This window comes from Chelmon rostratus, chromosome 21 (genome assembly GCF_017976325.1).
Source record: "Chelmon rostratus isolate fCheRos1 chromosome 21, fCheRos1.pri, whole genome shotgun sequence".
In the NCBI taxonomy this organism is placed as follows: Eukaryota; Metazoa; Chordata; class Actinopteri; order Chaetodontiformes; family Chaetodontidae; genus Chelmon; species Chelmon rostratus.
In genome coordinates this window covers 14,600,245-14,624,405 of record NC_055678.1, presented here as the reverse complement: position 1 = coordinate 14,624,405, position 24,161 = coordinate 14,600,245, and the positions used below count along the sequence as shown (strand labels likewise).

Below are 24,161 nucleotides of genomic sequence, written 5' to 3'. Positions count from 1 at the left end.
TTCACAGGAAGTCTCAAATAAAATGCAGTAAATTTTGCGCACTTTGTCCCAGAAACTCCACACCCTGCGGGGGATAATCTCAACTGTTCTTCCCAGCACTCACATTACACACACACAAACACACACACACACTGACACACAAAGAGGTGAGCAGAAAAGCCACGGAAGCATGGGAGTGCATGCAGACTGGGTGGATTTATATTGGTGTATACAGGAGCAGCTCACTTTGTCTGATAAGCACATGCGAGGTGCAATTTTGTACTCACACTCATGGATGTACATGTACACACACACACATACACACACACACACGCACAAAGTCAGGATTTGAAATCTTTGCAGGCTGGAAGCTGATACCCTCGCTTTGTTCTCTTAATGGTCCTGTTCCGTTTTTATTATTCTGAATACCTGACCCACCTGTACAGCCAGAGGAGACTTTATCCCGCCCGTCATCTCCGGTGAAACACCACTAGATACAGTTTCCCTCTCTCCCTCCATTCTTCCCCTTGTATCGGCCACAGCTACAGTTTCAAATTGCTTCCTCCTCTTGTGTTTTTCTCCCACCCCCCCCTCCTCATTCTTCCATGCTTTTCTTCTGAGGTCCATTTTCCTACAGCAGACAAATGATCGGCATTGATGAACACAAGGCGGTATTCAGTGGACTCACACCCAGCAGAAAAGGGGGAAAAAAAACAATGAAGTTTTTTTGTAAGAATCTTTTTTAATGAAACACAAAAAGGCAATAAAATTAAGATAAATATTTTTTTCCTTTTGTACATGAGGAAATATTTAAGTCATATTTCCAAAGAATGACTGAAATTACATAATATATTTTAGTAGGCTATCTCAACCGTACAAAGCAGGTTCCAGTGGGTCTAAAAAAAACACAATGATGTCGCTTCTGTCAAAACGTGATGGTTAGAACTGAATCCAGTGTTTCTTAAAGAAAATACAGCTTTAAAAAAAAAAAATTCAATTAAAGACCCATAAAAGTAACATTTTAAAATTGAGTTTCACATTAGGTTCCTTTTAAAGCTTTTGCTTTGCAGTGTAACAGCAACATTGTTGTTAAATGTCAGTCAATGTCCTAAAAAAAAGAAAAAGGCATTCATGTTCTCCCCCCCTGTACAACCTATACACTGACAACAAACAGTCATCACAGGCTTGCATAAACAGTAAGACAATGGTATAAACGAGGAAAACAAGCAAACATAAAACACACACAGAGACATTTTTGGCAAAGCAGGAATAAAAGTGACAAGAAGCATAATTTGTGATTTGATCCTTATCTTGTTTTTTTGTCTCTCAACATTGTCCCATTGATTGGCTCTGATTGTCCTTCACAGTCACGTGATGCCATTCTGGTTGCCATAGAGACCTCAAGTGCATCAGCTGGGCAATGTGCAGACAATGTTGCTGCAACGTTTCTCAGAGGCTGTCATAGCAACGCTGGATGAACACGATCAGACAACGAGAGGAACTCTACTTAAAACACCTCAGTGATTGCAGGGGTCCCGGATTCAGATTTGATTGAGCGTTTTTATGTCTTTTTCATAAAATTGTTTTCTTCTAATGCTGTGAAGCGTAAACTCCCAGGTGCTTTGGTATGTTTCTTTTTGATGTCAGATAAATATCTACATTTTATATAGGAATACAGGCTAAAATAGATAAAGAAGAAATTAGATTCTTTTAGGATCAGGGAACAGCAGAAACTCAGTTTCTTTTCCAGTATTTGTTAAAAAAAAACAACAAAACAAAACAGAACAAAAGAAAACAAAAAAGAAGCTCCCAACAGGAAATGCACGTTCTAAACCCAGCAGAGTGAAATAAAGAGAAAAAACATTTGGACACATGTTTAAAAAGAGCCTTTTTCTGATTTCCTTATAAAAACATTTCCCAAACACCCTTTCAACATGTTCACCCTTTGCCTAAAGCAGGGCTTACAAGCACAAAGTCTTCACATCTGTTGTACAGTTTGTCGCCAAATCCAAGCCTCCGATCCTGTTCAGTGCATTGAGAGAGAAGGAAACGAACCTCCCTCTGTCAGACCCTCCCAAACCCACCCACACACACCCTAAAAAATCCTAAATAAAATAATCTCTGCAAAAGAAAACAAAAACAAAAACAAAACAAGAACAAATATATATGTATACTATTTACAACATGTTGTATTATACATAATGCTGTACAAAGCGCACACGCACGCCCATGCACACGCACACCAGCATGCACGCATCGCTCGAATAAACAATCCAACCACCTGTACATGTGTCTGCGCACCTGAATAGGAGGATACGAGAGAGAGGTATTGACGTGTATGGCTTGACAGGAGAAGAAATCGTTTCATGTTTCTGCACGTTAAGCACTGGACAGATTAATATTCAGAGAGTTAGAGACATACCGACGGCGCGTCATGTCGGCATCTTCGCTTGATGAGCGCAGGTGTACACGTGCACATACCGCACAAACACACGCGCACGCTGAAGCACTGTTTACTTAGAGCTCATTAAATGCCTAACAGGGTCATCGCAGCCACTCTGCAAACACACACACATGCACGCATTTACACACACGATTCCAAACTACAGTGTTTTTTGGTCCTGTTGGGGGATCTCCCAATCACGTTGTCATCGTCAAACTACCAGTATAAGACCATTAAAACCCTGCAAAACCAATGCGGTTTACAGTAAGTCTCTCCTTCCCGTACAGTCTCTCCTGCTCTCTGAGTCAGTCTTTGTTTCAGAGAGCCAAGTCTACCACCCTTCCTCCTCAGTATATCCAAGCTAATGTACTCCAAAGTGCTCATGTCCTTGGTTCCTGCTCTTTTGTTGCAGTAATGTTGTCGCAGTGACGAGATACTTTGTTATTTCAGCCACAGGGAAGGCTGTAGACTCTCGCTGCAACAAGGAGCCTAAGTCCACATGTGATAAAGAGGTTAAATCTGACATGGATCAGACTTTTCCCAGAACAAACCAGACTCCTCTAAGTGCCAGTACTGTCGGGCTTTATCCAGTGGGCTAGCTCCTTCTCTTATAAGGGACGGACCAATACGCAGAGCCGAAAAACTCTTTGTCTTGGTTTCCCTCTGTCCCCTGCTCTGTTCTGAAGGACCATCCTGGAAGCAGTCAACTCCAGACTTCAGCTCAATATTTGGATTTCTCTCTAGCTGGTGGTGCTAGGACACAATGGCCATGCCGTCCGCGCCGATCAGCTGGCCCGTGGTTGGTTCGTAGGTTCCGGCCAGGTAGAAGAGGTCGTTCACCGCATTGCCGGGTTTACGTTCACGCATCAGGTGATCATACTCAGCCTTGCTGAGCACCTGGCAGCGGTGGGAGATGGTCTGCACGTCGTTCTCGTCCTCGTGGCTCGACTGATACAAAGCGTTCTGGGAGAGAGACGGGAAGAATGGTTGATAAATCAGCAAGATGGTATATCCGACAGTCAAAATGTTGCATTTACAATTGCTTTCACAAGAACAGTGGTAAGTGTTGAGGTTGTCATGTCTTTGTTGGCATTATCTTTGGTGCTGTTTTCATCCGGCGCTTCCCACACATGCCGTCTTTGTCATGTCTTTTACTGTGGGCTGTCTCACGATGAGGTTTGACTTGCTGCAAGTGATGGTCTTTAATGTTTGCTAAGCCATGATGCTGCTGCTCATGCTGACTATTTCTGTTTATCCCAAACAAACCACGATCGCTGGTGTCAGAGATGCAAAATGCATTACTTCCTGTGCAGCGGAGTTTTTTCCAGGGAAAGACCCACCTTGCACTAAGTATTCTGCAAATGGTAGCAGTTTCATGAACTAATGGAGGTTCAACCATTCATATCAGATGGGAATAGGGAATAAAAAGAAGCAGAGTGGTAATGTATTTATATGAAAATGTCACGGACTGTTACTTTGACCATTCCCACTTTAGAAATTCTGCTCGCACTCCCTGGTCTTTACCTTGCCATCGCGGTGTCGCTTCCCCAGGCGAGTCTCCTCCGGGTGGTAGAACCACTTGACCCTGACCACCATGCTGGAGCTCCACGACTCCCAGAGGCTCTCCACTCTGCCCACGTAGGGCAGCTGGGGCCGGCCAGGTGACAGGAACACAGCACAGTCCCCGACACGCACCGTCTCCTTGCCCCGCACGATGGCCTTGTAGAAAAGCTTGCGGGCTTTACCCTTCAGACCTCTCCTCTGTCGGGGAAAGAGAATAAAAATAGCACTCTCAGTCAATTTATTCCGTGTGGAGGGTTTATTTCACCACCAGCCTCATTTCAAAAATGAATTAGGATTTTCATGTGTATGTGTGTGTGTGTGTTTGTTGGGAGGGGGTCAATGCTTAACACCAATCATAACACTGATCCAATTGTGTTACAGGAGTCGGTTTGCTGGCACACCAGTAATTTACTCTTAATTTCTCCATTGTGAGATCAATAAAGTCTGATCTAATCTGATCTAATTTAATCTGGCAATAAAAGGCAATACAACAGAAACTCATGTTGAAACTATGATCACAGTATTGTAGCATGGGTAACGCCTATATTTCCGCTCCATCTTTTGATTTGTTGGGGCACGTACGCGCCAAAGGGTCAGCACACCTCAGACGACAGATACAGTCGTGTTTACAGAGCAAACAATATGGCAGAGTGGAAGCTGAGAGTGGCAGCGGTTGCTCAAACGGTTTTGTTCCGTTATCTCAGGATCGTGACTTAATAATCAGGATAGCAAATCCGGAGATTAGCCACACCACGTAAGCCTTACAGTGTTACCAATGTGTACAAAGTCTGAGGCAGAATAAGCAATGTCAAGAGAGATCATATTTGATCACCGCATTTACTATATGTGATCAAGGCGTGCCGCCGCAGAGACTGCAACAGCAATCAGTCACCTACTTAAGTTGTTTGGTTAAGTTGGGGTATCAATACCCTGGACAACAGTTTTGAAACCATATCAGCAAGATCATAAAGTTTGATTGTGAGAAAAAGTTCTGCAGTACAGGGAGGAGAAGCGAACAGGCTATTAAAAAAAACAGTTCTGCTGGGAAGACAACAAACCACTAGCCATCTCTTAGAAAGATCATTTTAAAATACAACCCAAAGTGTTCTACCTGTGTGGGATTTCCAGACCATTTCCAGAGCTGGCGTCCAGGCAGAAGGGGGGCCATGTTAGGCAGGGACTCAGGTGAAGACATCCTCTGTCTCTTAGCTGCTGTTGGGTCCTTGGAGGGAGGTTTTGGCTGCTGGCCCACAGGACTGCTTTGGCTCTGATGGTGGCTGTTAGAAATTCCTTCTTTCCTCTTCAGCTGGGTCTTAGCTGTGCTACTGTTAGCCACCATGCTTCCTTTTGACAAGAACTCCTTCCTGTCTTCTGCTCTGTCAGCCCTCGCCTTGGACCCCGAGACGGCCATACTGGCTTTAGCCACGTAGCCGTGAGCCGGGGCCGAGGCGGAGGGGGAGGAGCTGGAAGTGGTGGGGTCAGGGCTCAGGAGGTCCGAGGTCATGTTCTGCCTGTGCTTGTGTTTGTCCTGCTGGAGCAGTGCACGGCGCAGCAGCACTGAGGACGACTCTTCATCAGAGGAGTAAGAGGAGTCGTTGTCCGAGGAGCAGAGGGATGAGGAGGAGATGGAGCCGGAGGAGGAAGAAGAGGAGGAAGATGAGGAGGAGCAGACGGAGAGGCGAGAGAGGAAACGACCACCGCGGTGGGATGTGACCACCGTGCCTCCTCGACGTGCTTCAGCATCTTGACCATCATCCTCGTCATCCTCATCTAGCTCAGAGTAAGAGCTAGGGCAGTCACTTGGGTAGTCCAGACTGTATTCTCCACCTTGGACTCCAAGTCCTGCTGACAGCAGATCCTTCCTCAGAGGTGGAGCGCCCTTTAGAATAACCTCCGAACGGGCCCCAGCGCCGTCTCTTTCCCCTCCTCCCTTCTTGCCATCCTTCACCAGCAGGGCAGGGTGGATGTAACGCAGCGGTGCTCCTGTGGAGGCGAGGCTCTTTCCTCCTCTCCCGGCACTCCCCCCTAGTCGAAGCAGGGCCTTGCTGTTCTTTGTTTTAGGGGAGGTCACTCCTTCATGGTCAAGCTTCACCAGGAACTGTTTCCTGTCGCGTTCGCTCACTGGCTTCCTGCTTCCCGCTGCAATTGCCATGGCGACAGCTGAAGAGCACGCAGAGGAGGAGGAGTCCCGGAGCCCCATGGAAGCTACTGTGGTTACTGGTCGCCCGGCAGAAGAGCTTCCAAATGTGGAGTAGCCATTGGCAATGCTACTGAATGAGTCACCTTCAAATGGGGAGCCGAAGATGCCTTTGATAGGCAGTGGGGGTGCGAGAGGGTGGGAGGCGGGCCGATGAAAGAAACCCAAGTCTCGTTCTCGTATCCTCCTCTGGGTCTTCCTGGAAGTCCCGTTGAAGAGGAAGAAGTCAACCGGCGGTCTCTTCCTGGGCACAGACCAGTTCAACAAGGAAGCGTTGCCTTTGGTTGCAGTGTCTGTTACTGGTGTCGGTGTGCCAGCAGTCTTAGGCACTGAGTGGACTTTCTTCGGTCTGCCGACTGGAAGAGAAGCCGGCGGCAGAGAGTAGTTATTATCAATATGAACAGACAGGTTTCGAGAGTAGACCGAGATTAATTGTGGAGCTGAAAGCTTCAGAGAAACTTAATATCTTTATCTCTTTGATCTTCACCTCACCAGGTAAGTTTTGACATATTCATTAATCAAGTCGCAACAAACCTGGTAAACCTGTCCCTCCCTCCAGCTTTACTGTCATCCTGAGGTCATGATGACTTACATGTATGTTGCCTAACCACACGAAGCACACCGGGTTCATAAAGCCATGATTAATGTGATCATGCAGAGGGTAAATAACAGGCGGCAAACGAAGAATTTCGATTTACGAGTCTTTGCCTTTCTATACCACCACTCAAGGCTCTCTTTCCTCTGACTCACAGGCATCTGATAATTGCCTGACAGTTGGAGCTGTAAACGAGGCTTTGTTTGGGGGATTTCAGTACGGCCTGAAGGCCTGTGTGTCTGTGTGTGAATGTATTTACAAGTTAGGCCAGTGCTTCTCAGACAGCATATATTAATGCTTCGTTGTGTGAGTCATGTTCAGTCCCTGAGTGGATTCCTCAGACCATCTTATCAAATAGATAGCCAGTGTGTTTTACATGTTGTAACTTAAGACTGTATGATAGTTGATTAAAAATGACCTTCCACATGGGCAAACCTAATAAAACAAATGTGTTTGTTGAAGGAGTGGAAAAGCGCTAAATACAAGGGATAGAGGATGCCTCACCTGGTCTTTTCTCTAGGGGCCTCCCCGCTGGGTCCTCATTGGCTGTGTTTTCTGTGGGTGTGTCTTTCTTCTCCTGGGCGGAGCTTCGCCGGCCGCGGCGACCAGGTGAGATAAGAAGCGCTGGAGAGGGTTCCGCACCTGACACAGAAGAGATGGTAAATGGTGGAGTATTTTTCTTCCATTCATTCATTCTGTGTTCTTTCTCTCTTTCCTCACATCCCTCATTTTAAAGCCATACTCACAGTGGATTTGGTATCCTGGAGGCAGGAGTCTGATGTTTGCGAGGGAGATCCTTCCTCTGTCCCCGTCGTCAAACTCCACCATCACGCTCCCCTCCTTCTCCTCCTCACCTGGACCTCCTAAAGCACAACACACAGGACGGAGGGCATGAGTTGCTGGGAACGCACCAGCGTAGGTGCGCAGAGTGAGGCTGCCGGTGTGTCTCGCTCACCTCTATGGACGTATCCGGGGTAAAGACATCGAGAGCGCTCGCTCCAGTAGGCACACACTCGCGTCCCTGCAGTCAGGATGGCCTCGGTCTGGGGCCGCACGTCCAACACCTGGAAAAAAATAACACAATTCTCTGTATAATGCATGTGGCGATTCAGTTAAAGCTACCCAGCGCCGCACAACACACAATATAATAGATGCTGTGGAGCCTCAAGAGTGAAACTCACAGCTTCCTGCAGTAGCTGTTCCAGTGAGTAGATCCGGGGGCGATTCCCTCGTTCCCCCTCGATGACAACGCTGAATCTAAGAGGATAAAAAGGAAAGAGCAATAAATTACACATTAAATTCCTCAAAAACGTATTTTAATTTGCAAGTTAGAATTTCAGCACAATTTTCACTGTTAGATTCAAGGCTGTCTTTTGAAAAATCGACAAGTGTGCTGTGTTTTTTTTTTCACTGGCAGCTGTGTTGGCTGCCACTGCTGTGTGTCTTGGCTTTGTAGTCGTCTAGACTTCTTGTTTGTCAAGATTCTCACAGCTGCCAGGCATTTAGCTAGTGCGAAGCTAAGTTTTCAGCTCTTTTGTAAATCAGACAACACTCTTGTTGCAATATGTCTTTTTAGTACTTAACTCCAGGGTTTCCCCCAGGAAGGTGTTTAGCCGAGGTGGTTATCCACTCAGATTTTGATGCTTCTCGTCTTGGGATCAATAGATGAAACAGTGGTCATACATGGCAGTTCCTGTGTGAAATAGCCACTCTGCTCTTTTCCCTGAAAGGTTAATGTTTTATTTCCTAAAGGGGTGTTGAGTTTTTAAGCCCACCTCTGCTATAAAACACTGTGGGAAACCCTGGACTCTGTTTGTGTGTGGTGTGAGGCAGCAGGGCCTTACATGTCAGGCAGGTCCAGCGTTTGAACGCAGGCAGCGTACAGCAGCTCGTCCTCCTTGGAGATCAGGATCTTCAGCCCGTCTACCAACATCTCTTTACTCAACACACAGTTTGGCAGGGCTGCGGACGGTGGGCGTGGTAGAAAGATGGATGGATGGAGAAGATAAAGGGGGAGATATACATAATTTGTGAGTGTGCTGAATAATTGCTATGTGATGTGAAAAGCAAGGACAGAAAGGCAGAGAAAGTGGTGTGTATGCATGTGTGAAAAAGATCCAACATGCTTTTAAAACCTGCATGTGTGTAATTATGAACGATGTGTCACTGTTTATGCCTACCGGGTATTCTGCAAGGCATGTTGGGAGGGAGGTGGATCAACATTTTCTCCTTCGCCTCCTCCTCTTCCTCTTCCTCCTCCTCGCCCTCGGAGAAGCTGCTTTCCTCGTCCAACCGAAAGCCGTCGTCGGCAGCAAAGCTCTGCAGTAGCCGGCTCACTGCGTGGCCCTTGGCCTGGACGAGAAACAGGATATGACATCAGTGGGCAGAAAGCAGGATACGGTATGACTTCATTAGATGCCCAAACAAAAACAGTGAACAGGATCTGCAGGTGACTGAATCAAGTCTTTTCCAGGTTGATTTGACTGATGTGGTGAATCCATCAGTGAAAAGCATCCGCAGGCCTCTTGTAATGAGATACTTCAATTAAGCCTGCAGGATTTTTTTCTGCCTCTGAGGTCAGAGGTCACAGTCATTGATAACTGCAGCTCTTGAACTGGTAAGACTTTAGTTTATTGCCCAAGGACACGTCAGCCGGTCAGACGCCTGCTAATATAGAAGCTTGAACCCTAATTTACATTCTCACCTTAAGATACACACACACGCACGAGCGCACACACACGCACACACACACACACACATCAGATGCTATCCATCTTCAGACCGGTTTAGGCTAGTCTATCCACAGATGACTGATGACTGATGATGGAAAGTCAGCTCACCCAACAGGTTTCTGCTTGTATTTAGGATTTCCAAAGAAAAGACCATAATATTCAGTGTATGAGAGACTGTGTGTGTGTGTGTGTGTGTGTGTGTGTGTGTGTGTGTGTGTGTACGTGCATGTGCTGTCTCTTGGAGTTTTTTCCACATCAGGAGACCATATATTTTAGTGACAGAAGTTTCGTCACCAGAGGGCATGGGTGATTATTTCTCTTTAGTGCTGGTGGTGTGTGTGTGTGTTTGTGTGTAGGCATGCATGGGTGTGTGTAGGGTTGTGGCCAATGATTATCTTTATACTTCTGTGTTTGGTTTGGAGTTATGTGTTTTTGGACATTCCCTCACAATGACTCAAAGACAAAAGCAACCTCGGGGCACTTCTCATTAAAATGAATGTGGGTGTCCCTGCACGAATACAACAGGCCAATGGGGTGTCAACACAGCAGGCAGGTGTGCAAACACAAACCTATAGTGTGAGCAAATGGTATATTTGTCAAAGTGACTGATTTACAGCTGATGCTACATACCTCCCTGTAAGAGAGTTAAAGTTATTGGTAAGTAGTCTTAATTGTACTCTGCAGGATTTTCAAACTTCCTGGCTGGGTGTGGCTCACTTCAGCGAGGAAGGAGCCAACTTGAGGTGAGGGCTTTTCCAAATTCCCCCTTGCGTCTCTCTTTTTGTGCATGCAGCAGAAGGCCAAAGGGAGTGCCCTTTTCTGAGTCACCTTTCCTCTTTTAATTGCATTCCCAGTCAGCCACCGTTTAAACCTGACCCCCGTCATGACCGCTGTTTGGTTTGTTGTGTGAAAAAAAACAGCACGTCCCGCTTTGCTCATTAACACATTTCAAAAGTAATGTAATTACATTTCTTACTAGTCTGTGACAGGTGTAATTTATTGTGACAGTGATTATATAGCCTTTCTGTCATGCCTCTAAAATTGGCTAATGCATCTCACCTTTCCCTTCTCAATTCCCTCTCCCATGCACTCCTGTGTGAATGATCAGGGGAAACAAAATACCTGCAGAGCACACGCCTCCTGCCCCTGAAATGGATGTTGAACTTTGGAGGAGCATTTAGTTGCACCACCTCCAGCCCCTGATGTTAAGCTCAAATGTTGTCAATGTTCTTTATACGTTTAGCTCAAATTGGCGAAATTTATTTTGTGCATGTTCTAATAACCGAAGAGTGCAATTCTTCAGCAGCGACTGATAAACGTGATCAGCAGGTAAAGTGCAAAGGTTGAGGCAGCTGAGGAGGGAACTGCAATGCAATGCTGTCAGGGAGTAATTTACTTGGTTGAATAGTGTGTCATGATAATTTTACAAGTAGCCACCCAACACTGTCCTACCTTTCCCAGAATGTCTTGCCCTGCTGAGCTCCTTATAACGGCTTCCTTGCTGGCCCTGTTTGCTTCTGCCAGAGCTCCGCGGTTCCCCCGGCCATCTCCAAAGCTGCAGCCCACTGACAACACACCCCAGCTGGGCAGGTATGATTTTTTAGTCCCCTGGTTATCTCGACGCCCCCTTTCCGAGTTGGAAAGCGTCGGCCTTCTGGGCGCTCTCCTCTGATCTGCACTGGGCATGCTCCCCATACCTGAGAATGGAGGAGTCATCATGGAAATTAGAGCTGGAAGATACATCACAAAAATGTCAATATCTGATATTAGATACAGAGATTGTGTGTAAAAAGAGGCGAGAAATGTAGATGTTTCTCTTTTCCTGTTCTTGGAGCAGACTTTTCTGAGCAATTAGATTGTTCTGGATGAGATGAAATTGCTTGGCTATCAAATCAACATCACTAACATGACAATTGTTTTCTGAGGAAATGCGTCTCTCTGAAAGACTGTAAGAAAACACTAAAGGTTGTGAGCAAAGCATCCATAAAACCTTGCATCTCCAACCTGAAATCAGCCTTGTTTTTAGCTGAGCTACCGCACATTTCCAAGTTAATCCTTGAAGATTTTGAAACTTTCCTCTAAACCCCAGGCACATCATGTTATCCCTCATTTTCAGTCAACAACTGAAAACCCCACAAAGCAGCACAGTTTTATATGGCAGCAACATATATAAAGACTTCTATAAAGGTCTCACCAGGAGGCCCTGGTCTCCTACTCCTGGCTTTCTGGTTTGCTTGCAGCTTGGAGGGCTGCGATGAAAAAGGCACAATCCCGGCAGGGTTTGCAGGAGCGTCTTTAGAGGATGAGCTAATCTTGATGTCACCGGCTCCATCTTCACTGTCGTAGCTGCCGTCCTCCTCCTCCTCTGCGGAATCACAACATCAATGCGATCAGTCGGAAAGCTTCGGGTGAGCTAAATGTAAACACTGTTAACTAAAGTCAGGGGCTCACTTGATGAGATGTATTGACAGCAAGCTTTCAATAATCCTCTAGCACCTGAAGGTCACTTCACAAGCTTGTGGCTAAACTTCCATCATTGTAAATACAAAAGTTAGATAAGTGAAATGCAGCCATTGATTGATCAAACTTAATAGCTGCACAATAATGCACTGCTTCATCCTGAACTGCAGTGATTCAAAGTTAATCTTGCAGTGCTGCATGCACACACACACAAACGCAGATTGTTATTGGCAGCTGTGTGTCGATGACCGGGGGGGGGTCGTGTCAGGTGTCGACACGTCTCTGACACACTTGTCACTTACATGGTGTTCTCTTCAACACTTTGCCTCAGTCACACACACACACACACACACATACACACACACATTCAACCACTACTTCTCCATGCCATCAAGGCCACAAAGGTCAGTCAGATTCTAGCCTTCTATCCACGAGTTTTGTTAGTTTCATATCAGACAGTCGTCATTGTTTCTCCTCAAGTCGAGCCTCCAAAGAGGGACTTTTCACAAGGTTGAGGGGGGGTGAAGATGAGAGGGGAGGACCGGGGTGTGACATTCTGAACGGGGCCAGAGTGGGCTCACGTTACCGTATGGCGTTGAGGGCAGGGGTGGCTGTGTTGCATGCCTGTGGCAAGTCGTTAACGGTTTTAACGGTTTGACAGACGAGCTGGGAAGTGAGAGGAGGCCCCCCTGATGACGGCAGACATCTCACTCTCAGACGCTTCATGTTCACACACACAGACGCACTCTCATAGCGAAATCTCACAATGTCTGGTCAATGTCCTTTGAGCCATCAGCCAAATCAGCTTGACTCATATGTATAAGAGCCTGTTAGCTCTAGCTCGCAAATCACATGGGGGCTTTGTAGCTGCACCAGCACTGATGGACCATCTGAACGTTTCTTTTTTTATAAAACAAGTACAATAAGAAAAAGAAAACAATTATTTTGACGTTATTCCACATTTTCTCTATGGCCAAGTGATCATCTGCAGGACCTGTGTTTGGCTGTGGACTACATACTAGGAAAATCTTAATGTGCGATGGGTACTGTAACTCACCGTGCTCCGAGCTCTCGCTGTCACTCTTCTCTTCCCTAACGTCCTGCTTCTCAGAGGCCCGGCCGTCCTTGTTGTGAGGTCTGTTTGGGTTGACGCCCATCAGCACTTTGGGCTTTCGACCCCTCTTCCTCTTTGCAGTTTGACCAGCTGCCCAGTCCTGCTGCAGGTCTGATTGATCAACAACAGGGGGTTTGAGGGTTTTAATTGTGCTGCTTAATGGGCAACAAGTGTCTGCATATACGCTCCCCCTATCCTTTATGCCCACCTTTTCTTCCTTGTCTGCAGTGACTCTTGGAGGTGTCTTCCTCATCCGGGCTCCCTCTGCAGTGCAGCATGCCTGCTGACGGTGCACCACGCTGGGCCGCAGCTTTCTGCTTCAGATGGGTCACCCGCCTGGCCAGCCTGGAGCTCAGGGCGGTGGGCCGACCTCTGTGCTTGCAGCGAGCTTTCATCTGCAGACGGTGGGGGTGGGGGGGCAGAAGAGCTAATTATTGACTAATTTCTCTCCACTAATTGAAATATCCAGGATAGAAAAAAAACATTAGCGGCGGGAAGTGGTTGTCAGTGTGTGCGGATGAACCCAGAGAGACCGCTGAGGGACCCACCTGTGCAGCGCTGAGGCTGTTGAAGCCGTGATTGGACATTTTCTTCCTGGCTTTTTCCTCCAGTAAATTCAGCCCGGCCCTGGAAAACAAAAAAAACACATAAATGAGACTCCATCATGGATAAAACGGATCACAGAAACAATCTGATTTCACACTTTCAAGCATGATTTTTCTCTGTGACACTGCCTCTCTGCTCTCCTCTCTCTAGTTGCACCTCCCCCCTCTGCTGGGTTCATTCATTGTCTCACTCCCACTCTTCCTCTCTGTCTCATAACTTTGATGAGGTAAGAGACAGGCTCTGCTGACCGTCTGCAAAGTTTGACGGCAAACACAGAAATATTCAGCAGCCGTGCGAATATGAAACTCACCACATGAAAGGATGAGAATTATCTGGTGTGAAGGAGAGTGGAGAAGAGGCAGAGGGGGGAGGAGAATAGTTGAGGGGGAAGGGAAAGAGACAGAGGGAGAGATGAAGCAGTCTCGGGGGAGTCTGTCCGTTGACCGGAGCTTCAGGGCTCGATCGATAAACACTAACCTCTATTGAACACTACTCCTCCCTACCTCTCTTTCTCTCTCTCTGCCATTCCTTCATTGTATGCATGCTCTCTCACACCACAGGCAGCCAGCACACACACACACACTCACACACACACACACACACACACACACACACACACACACACTGCACTCTGATAGCAGCTGGTGTCTGAGGCAGGTGAATCCTATATTCCCGCAGAGGGAAGGTTTGGCTCTCAGCATCTCCGCTCCCATGAGAGACGAGGAGAGGAAAAAAAGAGAGGAAAGGAAAAGACCTATCTATCTAAAAAATTATCAAAAAAAAATCTGAATGATCTGTTTGTCCAATCATCCAGACCCCATCTGTCTGTTGCAATCCCTCACTGTTCACCTCTGACCTGTCTGAGCTTCTAAGCCTCAAAGTTTACCTCATGTCACGTCCTCATCAACGCCACGGTGAGTGTGCATGTGCATTCTGTACACTTGAGTATGAGGCCAAAAAGTATTTGTTTAAGTACTTGCACACTTTGGGGAAAGCCCTTTCCTAGTTCAATATCACAATGGGCCTCGTGCACAAAGCCAGGCACATAAATGGATAATTATGAACAGTGATTATGAACTGGAATGCCGACTCTGGCCTTAAGGCATCAGTTTGGTTTAAACAAAGCTCTTTTCAGATTGCGAACGGCAGCTGAGGCCGCCTTTCCTCAACACCTTCCAGATGCCGGAATTGCGAGGGCCACATCCGACTCTTCCGACAACCGACATTTATTCAGACAGTCCGACAGGGCGGAGGTAAGAAAAAAGCTCTCCTTTTCACTTTTCACACAGTTACTTCCATCACTTTTTTGCATGCGTGCCTTCAAGGAGAGTGTCCGAAAGCGTGCGCTGTTGTATCAATATGAGCCATTCACCTTGCCTTAATGTGGCTTTTCAGAACAGCTATAAGCACTCTTGCCTTAGGGTGTGGATGCATGACACATCATCCAAGCTAGTTTGGTTCAGGTATACTGCGGCCTTAACACTCCCGTGGCTGAATGGGAACACATCCCTGCTGCCAGATTATTCAGGAAAGCTTGCCCAAGGGTTAGTTCTGCAGTACATTAATGGAATTGGAATGTTCAACAATCAAATACAGACGCTCAGGTGTCCACATACTTTTGCCATGTAGTTTATATGTGTTTATTGGGAGCGGAGTGTGCTTACTATTCCTCTCTACCTCTCACTCTCTTGCTGTTTCATTTCAACCCACAACTCTCACGAGAAGATGAAAGCATAAACAAATTATACAACGCTTATTAATAACAACAGAAATGCTGCACAGGCACGTAGCGACCAGCGCTACTAATTAAACAAGTTCCGTGCAAATGTGTGTGTGCAGGCGTGTGTGTGTGTGTGGCGCACCGGCTTGTATGACTAAAGCCTTTCATTGTCATTTTCATTAGCGCTTTCTAATCATGGTAACCGTGACAAACCTTGAGTTTCTCTAATCATTTTATCAAGGCGAGGGGTGCACATGCTAACAGAGGTGGGGCAGCATGAGAAAACACATTTATCATTACGCTAGCTGTGTGTGAGTGTGTGTTTCCAGCTTGTGCAGGAATGTGTGTCCGGATGAAAGTGTGCACATCTAAGGTGTTAAATAATGTGTGTGTTGCAGTGGGTGGGGGTGGTGTTGAGTCGTTTATCACTGTAATAACTGTACATCAGGACTTTGTCCGGCTGCATTAATATATGCTTGAGGTTCGCAAGGAAATCGGGACATAATCAATGCAAGTGATAAATATGATTAAAAGTGATTAATGATGATTAATGAAGGCCTCATCTCCATTACCTTCTCTCATTTAAAAATCACACCCAGCTTAAAGCTCCCATCACGTAACCCTTTGAGTGTGTGTGTGTGTGTGTGTGTGCGTGCGTGTGTGTCTGTGTGCGTGTGTGTGCGAGCAGCTCCTTCCAGTGCCCAATCAAGCAAATCATCAGCTATAGAGCATTTGAATCAATTCAGCTGAAGAAGAACTTCTTGAAAATCAACCGTGCCTTTCACTAAAAACACAAACAGAAATCAGGATGAATGAGCTGGGCTTGCCAATCACACTGATTATACTGACGCAATATCAGAGGACTGACCTGAGTCTTTTGGAGCTCTCTGCAGCAGCTTGGCCGGGGGTGGACTTGCGTTTGCGGGGGCGGCCGGGCCCCCGGCGGGCAGGGCTACGAGACGTCTCCTCTTTCCTGCGGCGAGGAAGACAAGAAAAAGGAGGAGGAGAAGGAGGGAGAGAAAGGGAGAGGGAGAGAGAGATCAAAGATGTGGTCCGGACAGCAGGAGAAATCAGGAGGAAACTTGTATCGGTTACAGGTCAAACTGCATTAGGTATGAGCAGGCAGCAAGTCCTGATAAATCAGGAGGATGCAGCATGACAGCAGAATTGTGAAAGTTGGAGTGCACGACTCAATCTAGACAAAAAGGATGTGTGTGTGTGTGTGTGTGTGTGTGTGTGTGTGTGTGTGTGTTGTCTCTGCTCACTGGTGGTCGTGTTTCCTCTGTAGCTTGGCCAGTTCCCTCTGTTTCTCTTTGTAGCGGCGCTGTAGCTCAGCCAGCTGGACACGCATGGCCAGCTCCTCCCCTCCCATCGTCTCCATGGAGCCCTTCACTGGGCACACCTGACACACACACACACACACACACACATGGATACACACACACACGCACAAACACAAAGCAGGGGCATTTTAATGCTGAACACAAACTGGGTTCAACAGTCACTGGATATGTGAAGTAGCCAGCTTGATGATGGGATGGATTTTCCTGTAACCAGAAGCTCACAAGTTCAGTCGCCACAGCAGTTTATGTATCTCGACCAGCAGCTTCAGGCTTCTGGGAGATTTGTCAAATATTTGTGGGATATTTGTGGTAGCTGGTGTAAACAAAAGTAAAATAAAACATTCGTTTTAGCGATTTTCTGTAGTTATTTAATCAATTGTAGATGTAGATATTTTAAAAGTAAGTTTTTAAAAATGAAATGACATAAAATATTTGCTGTAACCAGCTTTAAATATTTCTTGCTCACTAAAATCACATTTTGTAAAAATGTTCATCTTTTAATTTCTGGACAAATCTCACTTACCTCTTTTATTGCTCAGCACACCGTAGCATACACTACACTGTTTGCATGAAAAACTCTGGATCATTTTGAGGTTCATATTTGCATCACTAACGATGGCCAATAGATAGATTATTTCTTTTCCTTTAGAGAAAAGAGTCTGATAAAATCCTCAAATGTAAAAATGCAAAACAACCCACTTGCTGTATCATGTTTGGGCTTTAACAGTTTTTCAAGCCGAGACAAAAAAACAAATGAGGTGTGCGTCCAGTGTTCAACCCACATTTTCAGCATCAATGATTTATGTTTGCATGCATAAACACAAAATATGCATCCAGTGAAGCCTCACCGGCTCGTGGCGAGGCGTCCAGCTGCACTTCCTGCGCAGGTTGAGCCTCTTCCTGATTGGACACTGCTGGCCCGCCCCTGCGTCCGCAACCCCTCCCCCCATCTCCAGTGCACGGGCGGCCGCCAGCGTCGCCAGACTGTGGAGGTCAAAGGTCAGCATGTCTTCACCTGCACAGAGACGGATTGTTTCGATTTAGATTGCTACATCACATAGCGGCTGACACGGTATTATAAAACATGTTGTGCGCTGAACGGATTTATTTCTGGAACGATGAAACCATGCCTTGAAAAGTGGTGATATTTATGATATTAGCTGTGTAGTTTATTGATGTTTACTGGTGTTCCTGCTTAATCGTACACACACACACACACACACACACACACACAAGGGGGAGAAGTAGAGAACGATCTCTACATCTGTCACTGTCATTAACTCTGTCATTGTCACAGCACCAGCAGATGAAACAGAATATTCATGAGACAATCCACACACACACACACACACACACACACACACATGTAAACACACACACAAACCTATGCAAATAAAACCCACTCATTCTGAATACACACATGCACCTACAACATTTTCGCTGAGCTGCGCAGACACGGGCAAACTGCATGAGTGTGTGAGGGAGAGGGAGAGGGGGAGAACGGCGGGCAGGAGGGAAGGGGAGGAGTGCAACGCGGTGAGGAGAAGGGAGGGAGGGGATGGGGAGGAAGGGGGAGGAGAAGCAATAAGAAGCAAAGTGTTTATTGAGCTATCTATTTATTCTCCTACATCTCCTCATTATGGACATGGACAGAATCCAATTTCCCCTTCCAGGAGAGAAGAGGACAGGAAAGGAGAGAGGAAGAGAGGAGAGGTTTTACTGGATCACTCACAGTCTGTGCACTGGAGCTGCAAGGCCTATTCACTGACATCTGACATTATTAAAACCTGTGAGTGTGTGTGTGTGTGAGTGGGAGATGGACACAGAAAGGCGGTAAACAGAGAAGAGAGGAGGACAGAAAGGATGGAGTTTTTATCTGTGAAGTGTGATATAAGAAAAAGAGAGAGCGCACGATGGGAAAGAACAAACCGATGTGAGAACGACAGGTAAGTCCTCACAGACAGAGAGAGACAGAGCGAAGGAGCTGAGGGATGCGGCTTTGTCCTGTCCCGGCTCGCAGAGGTCAATGCCATCTCATCTGTCAGACCTCCGAGCCAATGGCACGCTCCGATTACCCTGACAGGATGACATCACCGCTGACATCACCACGCCTAGTTTGGCATCCTGGAGGATGGCCACAATCGATAGATACCTTCCGCCCACAGTATGCCACACACTCACACACGCATCTCTGCACAGTAATAACCCCATACTGTGTCCCTAAAGGGGGCTGAGGGGTGTAATAAGAGGCGGCGCAGGGGATTTCAAGGGGAAAAACAAAAACAGTGGAGGAAAATTAAAAACCATTACAGTTGATATGGGTCTAGTCATCAATAGAGGCCATTAAGGAAGTTTATTGAGCTGAAATTTCAATATAAAGGAAATGTGAAGGAATAAAGGAAACGATGACACAAACAGCTCCTCTTCCTATGTGTAAATAGAAGTAATGGTGCTAATTTATACTGGAGGGGAAAGTCTCTCTTGATTCCTTAATCTGTAATTGCGATCTCCAGAGAACGGCTGAGATATCCTTCCGCGTCAAGGAGCGGCATAAATGCATCTGTCTGGGATCGGTTTCATCTCCCAAACACATTCAGGATGACAAAAACGCCATCAGCGGTATTAATAACATTCCATGCAGCAAGGCCAGAGCGGGTTTTAAATAAATGTGTTGCAATTTGGAGAGCGTTTTCCACGCCACGACAGGACTTATTGATTTCACACCTATTACGCATGCTAACCACGTGCACACACATGTAAACAAATGCACACTCACACACGCCGTATCTCTCACACACATACACATGCACAACAGCTGCAGAGCGACTTATGATTTTTACACTTATTAATTCCGTCAACAAGGCTTGCAGAGGCAGGATTTACACACAAGATTACATTGGTTTAATAAAAAAAAGAAAAAAGAGAAAAGAAGAAGCAGGTGAGGGGGAAAAAATAACAAAGAGGGGAGGAGGAGAGGCGGGAGGAGGCGCAGGCAGGGAGCAGGCAGCCTGGTGGAGAGACACATAGACTGTGATGGAGGAGAGCAGGGATTCATCTGGGATTACTTAACAGCTTACACACACACACACACACACACACTGGCCGCTGTGCACGTGCACACACAAATACAGGCAAACATACACACACACAGATGCTGGCATAAATAAAAACACTTTCTCTCAGAGGGACGAGAGGAAAATAGGAGCGCTTACAGGAGAAGTGTTTTAAAGGAAAGGGTCTAATTAGCAAAGCAAGACGCCAGAGCCTGGGGGACACACTGGGCAGCGTGTGTGCGTGTGTGTGTATGTGTATGTGTGTGTGTCCTGGCTTGTGTCTGAAGCTCAGCTTGTTTGTCCATCTGTGTCCCCCCCCAAACACACACACACACACACACACACACACACACACACACACACACACACACACACTCTATGGTCTATGGGCAAGAACAGAGAGTCTGAGCTGAGGAAGGAAGCAGGACAGTTAGTGGGAAATGTGTGTGTCTGCCTGTGTGTGTGAGTGTGTGGTTCGTGTGTGAGTTGATGGCCTCCACATCTGGGTTGCACACGTCTCCCAGACCCTTTTTTTTTGTTCACTGTAAGTGTGTGTGTTTGTTTAGACAAGAAAGAAGTAGGATACGTTTTTTCTTTTTCCTTGATCTGATTTTCAGTGGCATTTTGGTCCTTTTTACTGTGACAAGACAACATCAGTTGCACACAGGGCGTGTTAAAAAAGAAGGATGCACATAATTGATTGTGACATTTCTACATTTTTAGTTTCATTTCACAGGCAGTTTGTGAACTTCTGAAGAAGAAATGAGGCATTTTCAGATGAACTCACCTTCAGCGTCTTTCTCTTTGCTCTCCCTGCTCCTCTGCTGGATCTCCAGCTCGGCAAGTTCTCCCAGTATCTCCATGCCGTGGTGGGGTGGTGGGCTTGGGGCCCGGGCAGCAGGTACCGGTGGGTACAAGGCATCTCTGGTGGCGCACAGAGCCGCGGCGATCAGGAGCTCCAGGCTCCACATGTAGGCCCCTTGGAGCTGAGCTGCTGCGCTCCCCATGGGAGGGAGGGTGGGTTCAGAAGACAGACAAGGAGCAGGAGAGTTACAAGTTACTTCCACCAGGTTCTGACCTGGACTCAGCCCACTCCTCTCCTCTTCCTCCTCATCCTCAACCACCTCTACATTCTCTCCATCTTTGTCCTCCTCCACCTCCTCCTCCTCTCCAGGCTCTACAGGCACAGAGACAGTACATTCTGTTGGTGCAGGCCCCATTTTCTCTCGCTCATCCTCCTCTGTGTCCTCTTTTCCACATTCACTGTCATCCTCCTGCTCTTTGGATAGTTGGGGCTCCTCCAGGCCGGCCTTCTGGCCCGGGCAGCCCAGAGAGAGCTCTAGTTTTAGGGCTTTGCCTGTGGCTGTGGCCAGGCAGGCTGAATATGGGACCGGAGCTGGGGACAGGCTTGGCGGCAATCCAGAAATCTCGCTCTCGGGCTCGGAGACGGAGCATCCTTTTGCTTCCACCCTCCTTTCTTCCTTCTCTTCCTCTGCAACTCCACTCTGGGAAGCCACCACTTCACAGTCCCGCTCAGCCTCTACGTCCCTCCTCTCCTCCACTTCGACGAGAGGCTGGACGTGGCACGGACGTGGGAGGGACTTGGAGTCGGGCTGTGCTGGCTCGGCCTCCAGCGTGGCTTGTTCAGCCAGTCGGGCTTCAGGAGGCGAGGGCCCGGCCTTGTAACCCATGGTGATCGGAGGATAGGTGTAAACAGGTGGTAGGTCTGGAGGAAGGAGAGGACAGCATAGTTTGGATAAGTCCACTGACAAAAAACTCCAACAAACTGTAAATAAAATGTATTTACAAGCATCTACAGGAAATATAAAATCTCCATTGCCTTTAAGTTAGGCCTTTGCTTTTATATTCATTGCCATACTTTTCAGGCAGACAGGATGAAGAACGTGATTACAGTTGGCATAATACACTGACAGCAGGGTGCAGAAAACACAGGGAGTGTGTGTGCACATGTGTACAGTAGTGTATATTATACATACAGTATGTGTGTGTGTGTGTAGGAGTGTGAGTGAGTGTAGAGATCTATGTGGGATATTGATGACACCCCGCCGTTTTTCTGTGATTGCAACGCCGGCCCTGTCACCCCTGCACTCTTATTATTGATGGTATCCCTCCACCCCCTGACAACACAGCCAGATGAATGCGTATCCTTCCGCCTGTACTTCTCAAGGACCCCTGAAGGATAAGGAGGGTCTGTCTGAAGATTTCACTGACCTTCCTCTTGTGACACACATGCGAGCTCAGACACACACATGCTTGCTGGCAGGTCACACATACACACACTGAGTGCCCATATGCTTTCTCTGACCTTAATGGCTGACCTGCCCGCTGTCCCTCTTTAGCTTGCGCAGGAAAGAATGCACACACACCACACTCACTCAAGGACACACAGAGCAAGGGATCAGCCATGCTTCAAACAATTTCTGCAAAATCAAAAGAATACCACGCTTCAAAGACCAGTGCTACATATCTGCAGCAGCACCCTCCACCTCCCTCCCTCTGTTTTTTCCTCTCACTCTATGTCTCTCTATGTCTGTCTTTGCCTTGCATCTTACTCTATTTCCTGCTTGCTGTATATAGTTCTGTTATCTGAATGTTCAACCTTCTGAAAAAGTTCGTCTTTATATTCAGATGTTGCATTCATTAACCAGCCAAGATGTCTCCACACTCACCTGGCTCCAGGGATTGTGGGTAGTCCTGGGGTGGCTGTCCCTCTCCTCTGTCACTGCCCCTTTCCAGCCCTTTAGAGAGGTGTGAAGGAGCAGGGCTGAGTGCCGGCGAGCGGGGCGCCGCTGCAGCCGGGCTTGGCGCAGGGGTCAGGGGGTTCGGCGGGTGCGGCCGCCTGGACGGGGAGTGGTAGCAAGGTGACTGTCGGCTGCTGGGACACATCCCCGGAGATGGCGTGGGCGTCTTGGGTGGAGGAGGGGTGTGAGAGAAGGGTTTGGCCACGTGTGAGGACGTGGTGGACGAAGATGAAGAAGAAGAAGAGGAGGGAGTTCTGGATGCGGAAGATTCATGAGGAGAATCCTCTATAGTGATAGCATGCTCCTCGTGTTTTCTCTGCGAAATGGGTAGAAAATAGTCTTTAAGGAAAAATGCTCAAACTTTATAAATAAGTAAGCAAATAAATAAACCCTATTTCACATTAATTAATACAGCTCAACATTGCTACATTGCAACAAGTCTTAAATTGGCCTAAAAACTCCATTCTGGTGCATTATATCTCAAGCAGGAGATGCAGTCATTTGTTTTAAGTAAATAGGACAAGGCGTTGTTAAACACAATACACACACAAGCACAAATATCTCAAAAAAACAAAACAAAAAAACTGAAAGAAAAGGCATGAAAAAGAAATCAGTGTCAGCCTCACTGTCTGATTGCCAAATGATCTGGCAACGTGAGATGCAGAAGCACCACACCAACGCCCCAATGAAACCTTTTGCCAAAAAAAAAAAAAATTGGAAGTCATTGGCTCAGATAATTATTGCTGAGTGTGATTTTGCATATGATTCTCTTTCAGTGTTGAGAAATGAGGATATCTGTGCTGAGAGACTTTCAAACAAATGACTAGTGGTGCTGCCATTCAGTCACAACTACTCAAAGGAGGAAGATGAAGTTTTGCACAGGTTCTCAAGATTTCCACACTTCCTAATTCTCATTTTCCCACAGTTTCACAATAATAAGTCGACAGCACTTTACAAGCTTGGGCTAAAATGCAGCCTCACTCCAAATGTGTGTGGATTATTGAAGTATTAGTTCTACCTGTCCTAAGGAGTGGCGCTGCATGTGCTCCATGGCTCGCTGCTGCTGCTGGTGCTGATGCTGCAGGGCGTACAGGTCCTGTTGCCGTAGGAATGAGGAGCGGGAGTAGACGGGGTGGTGCTGCAGGTGAGAAGAAGGGCCTCTGCCTCCATACACAGGGGGCCACAGACCTGACTGCTCCAGAACGTCTGGGGCAGGGAAGAGACGGACAAGAACGAAGAGCTTGTTTTTAGCATATTGTTTGATTTACAGAACATAAAATTGCTCCAAAAGAAGAACAGAGTAAGACATTCCTACTGGCAAACCAGCAACAAATTGCTAAATAAATGAGCAGTCAGTAAAAATATACTTTCATGCCTGCAGCATCCCAAGAAAGACACGAAGAGAGAAACTGTGTCAATGGACCCTTGAACTGCCCTTTGGAATATGTGGGATTGCGGAGGAGTTTGGCCATCTTAGCTGAAGATGCAACTACTTTGAACTGTATGAGATGTATGTTGGCCTCAGACACAATCAATGAATCCTGAATGTATGCTTCACACCTTCCATTCACCTTCTTTCACTTGTTCTACTTTC

The 24,161-nt window shown here is 46.8% G+C and overlaps 1 protein-coding gene across 1 annotated transcript in view; it reads right to left on the bottom strand.

The window, feature by feature from the left end:
* Positions 1-2,075: 2,075 nt before the first annotated feature.
* bahcc1b (BAH domain and coiled-coil containing 1b) overlaps positions 2,076-24,161 on the bottom strand; it is a 54,348-nt gene continuing 32,262 nt past the window's right edge. Inside the window, exons 9-28 of the mRNA XM_041962688.1 lie at positions 23,586-23,773; positions 22,496-22,883; positions 20,593-21,531; positions 17,601-17,767; positions 16,675-16,811; positions 16,278-16,382; positions 13,632-13,710; positions 13,292-13,478; positions 13,027-13,194; positions 11,704-11,874; positions 10,962-11,206; positions 8,958-9,129; positions 8,622-8,739; positions 7,959-8,034; positions 7,733-7,841; positions 7,524-7,640; positions 7,282-7,419; positions 5,097-6,538; positions 3,947-4,183; positions 2,076-3,385 (exon numbers count right to left, since the gene is read on the bottom strand). Of these exons, the coding sequence (XP_041818622.1) occupies positions 3,176-3,385; positions 3,947-4,183; positions 5,097-6,538; positions 7,282-7,419; positions 7,524-7,640; positions 7,733-7,841; positions 7,959-8,034; positions 8,622-8,739; positions 8,958-9,129; positions 10,962-11,206; positions 11,704-11,874; positions 13,027-13,194; positions 13,292-13,478; positions 13,632-13,710; positions 16,278-16,382; positions 16,675-16,811; positions 17,601-17,767; positions 20,593-21,531; positions 22,496-22,883; positions 23,586-23,773 (5,393 nt within the window). The 3' untranslated portion in view covers positions 2,076-3,175. The remainder of the gene's footprint in view (positions 3,386-3,946; positions 4,184-5,096; positions 6,539-7,281; positions 7,420-7,523; positions 7,641-7,732; positions 7,842-7,958; positions 8,035-8,621; positions 8,740-8,957; positions 9,130-10,961; positions 11,207-11,703; positions 11,875-13,026; positions 13,195-13,291; positions 13,479-13,631; positions 13,711-16,277; positions 16,383-16,674; positions 16,812-17,600; positions 17,768-20,592; positions 21,532-22,495; positions 22,884-23,585; positions 23,774-24,161) is intronic.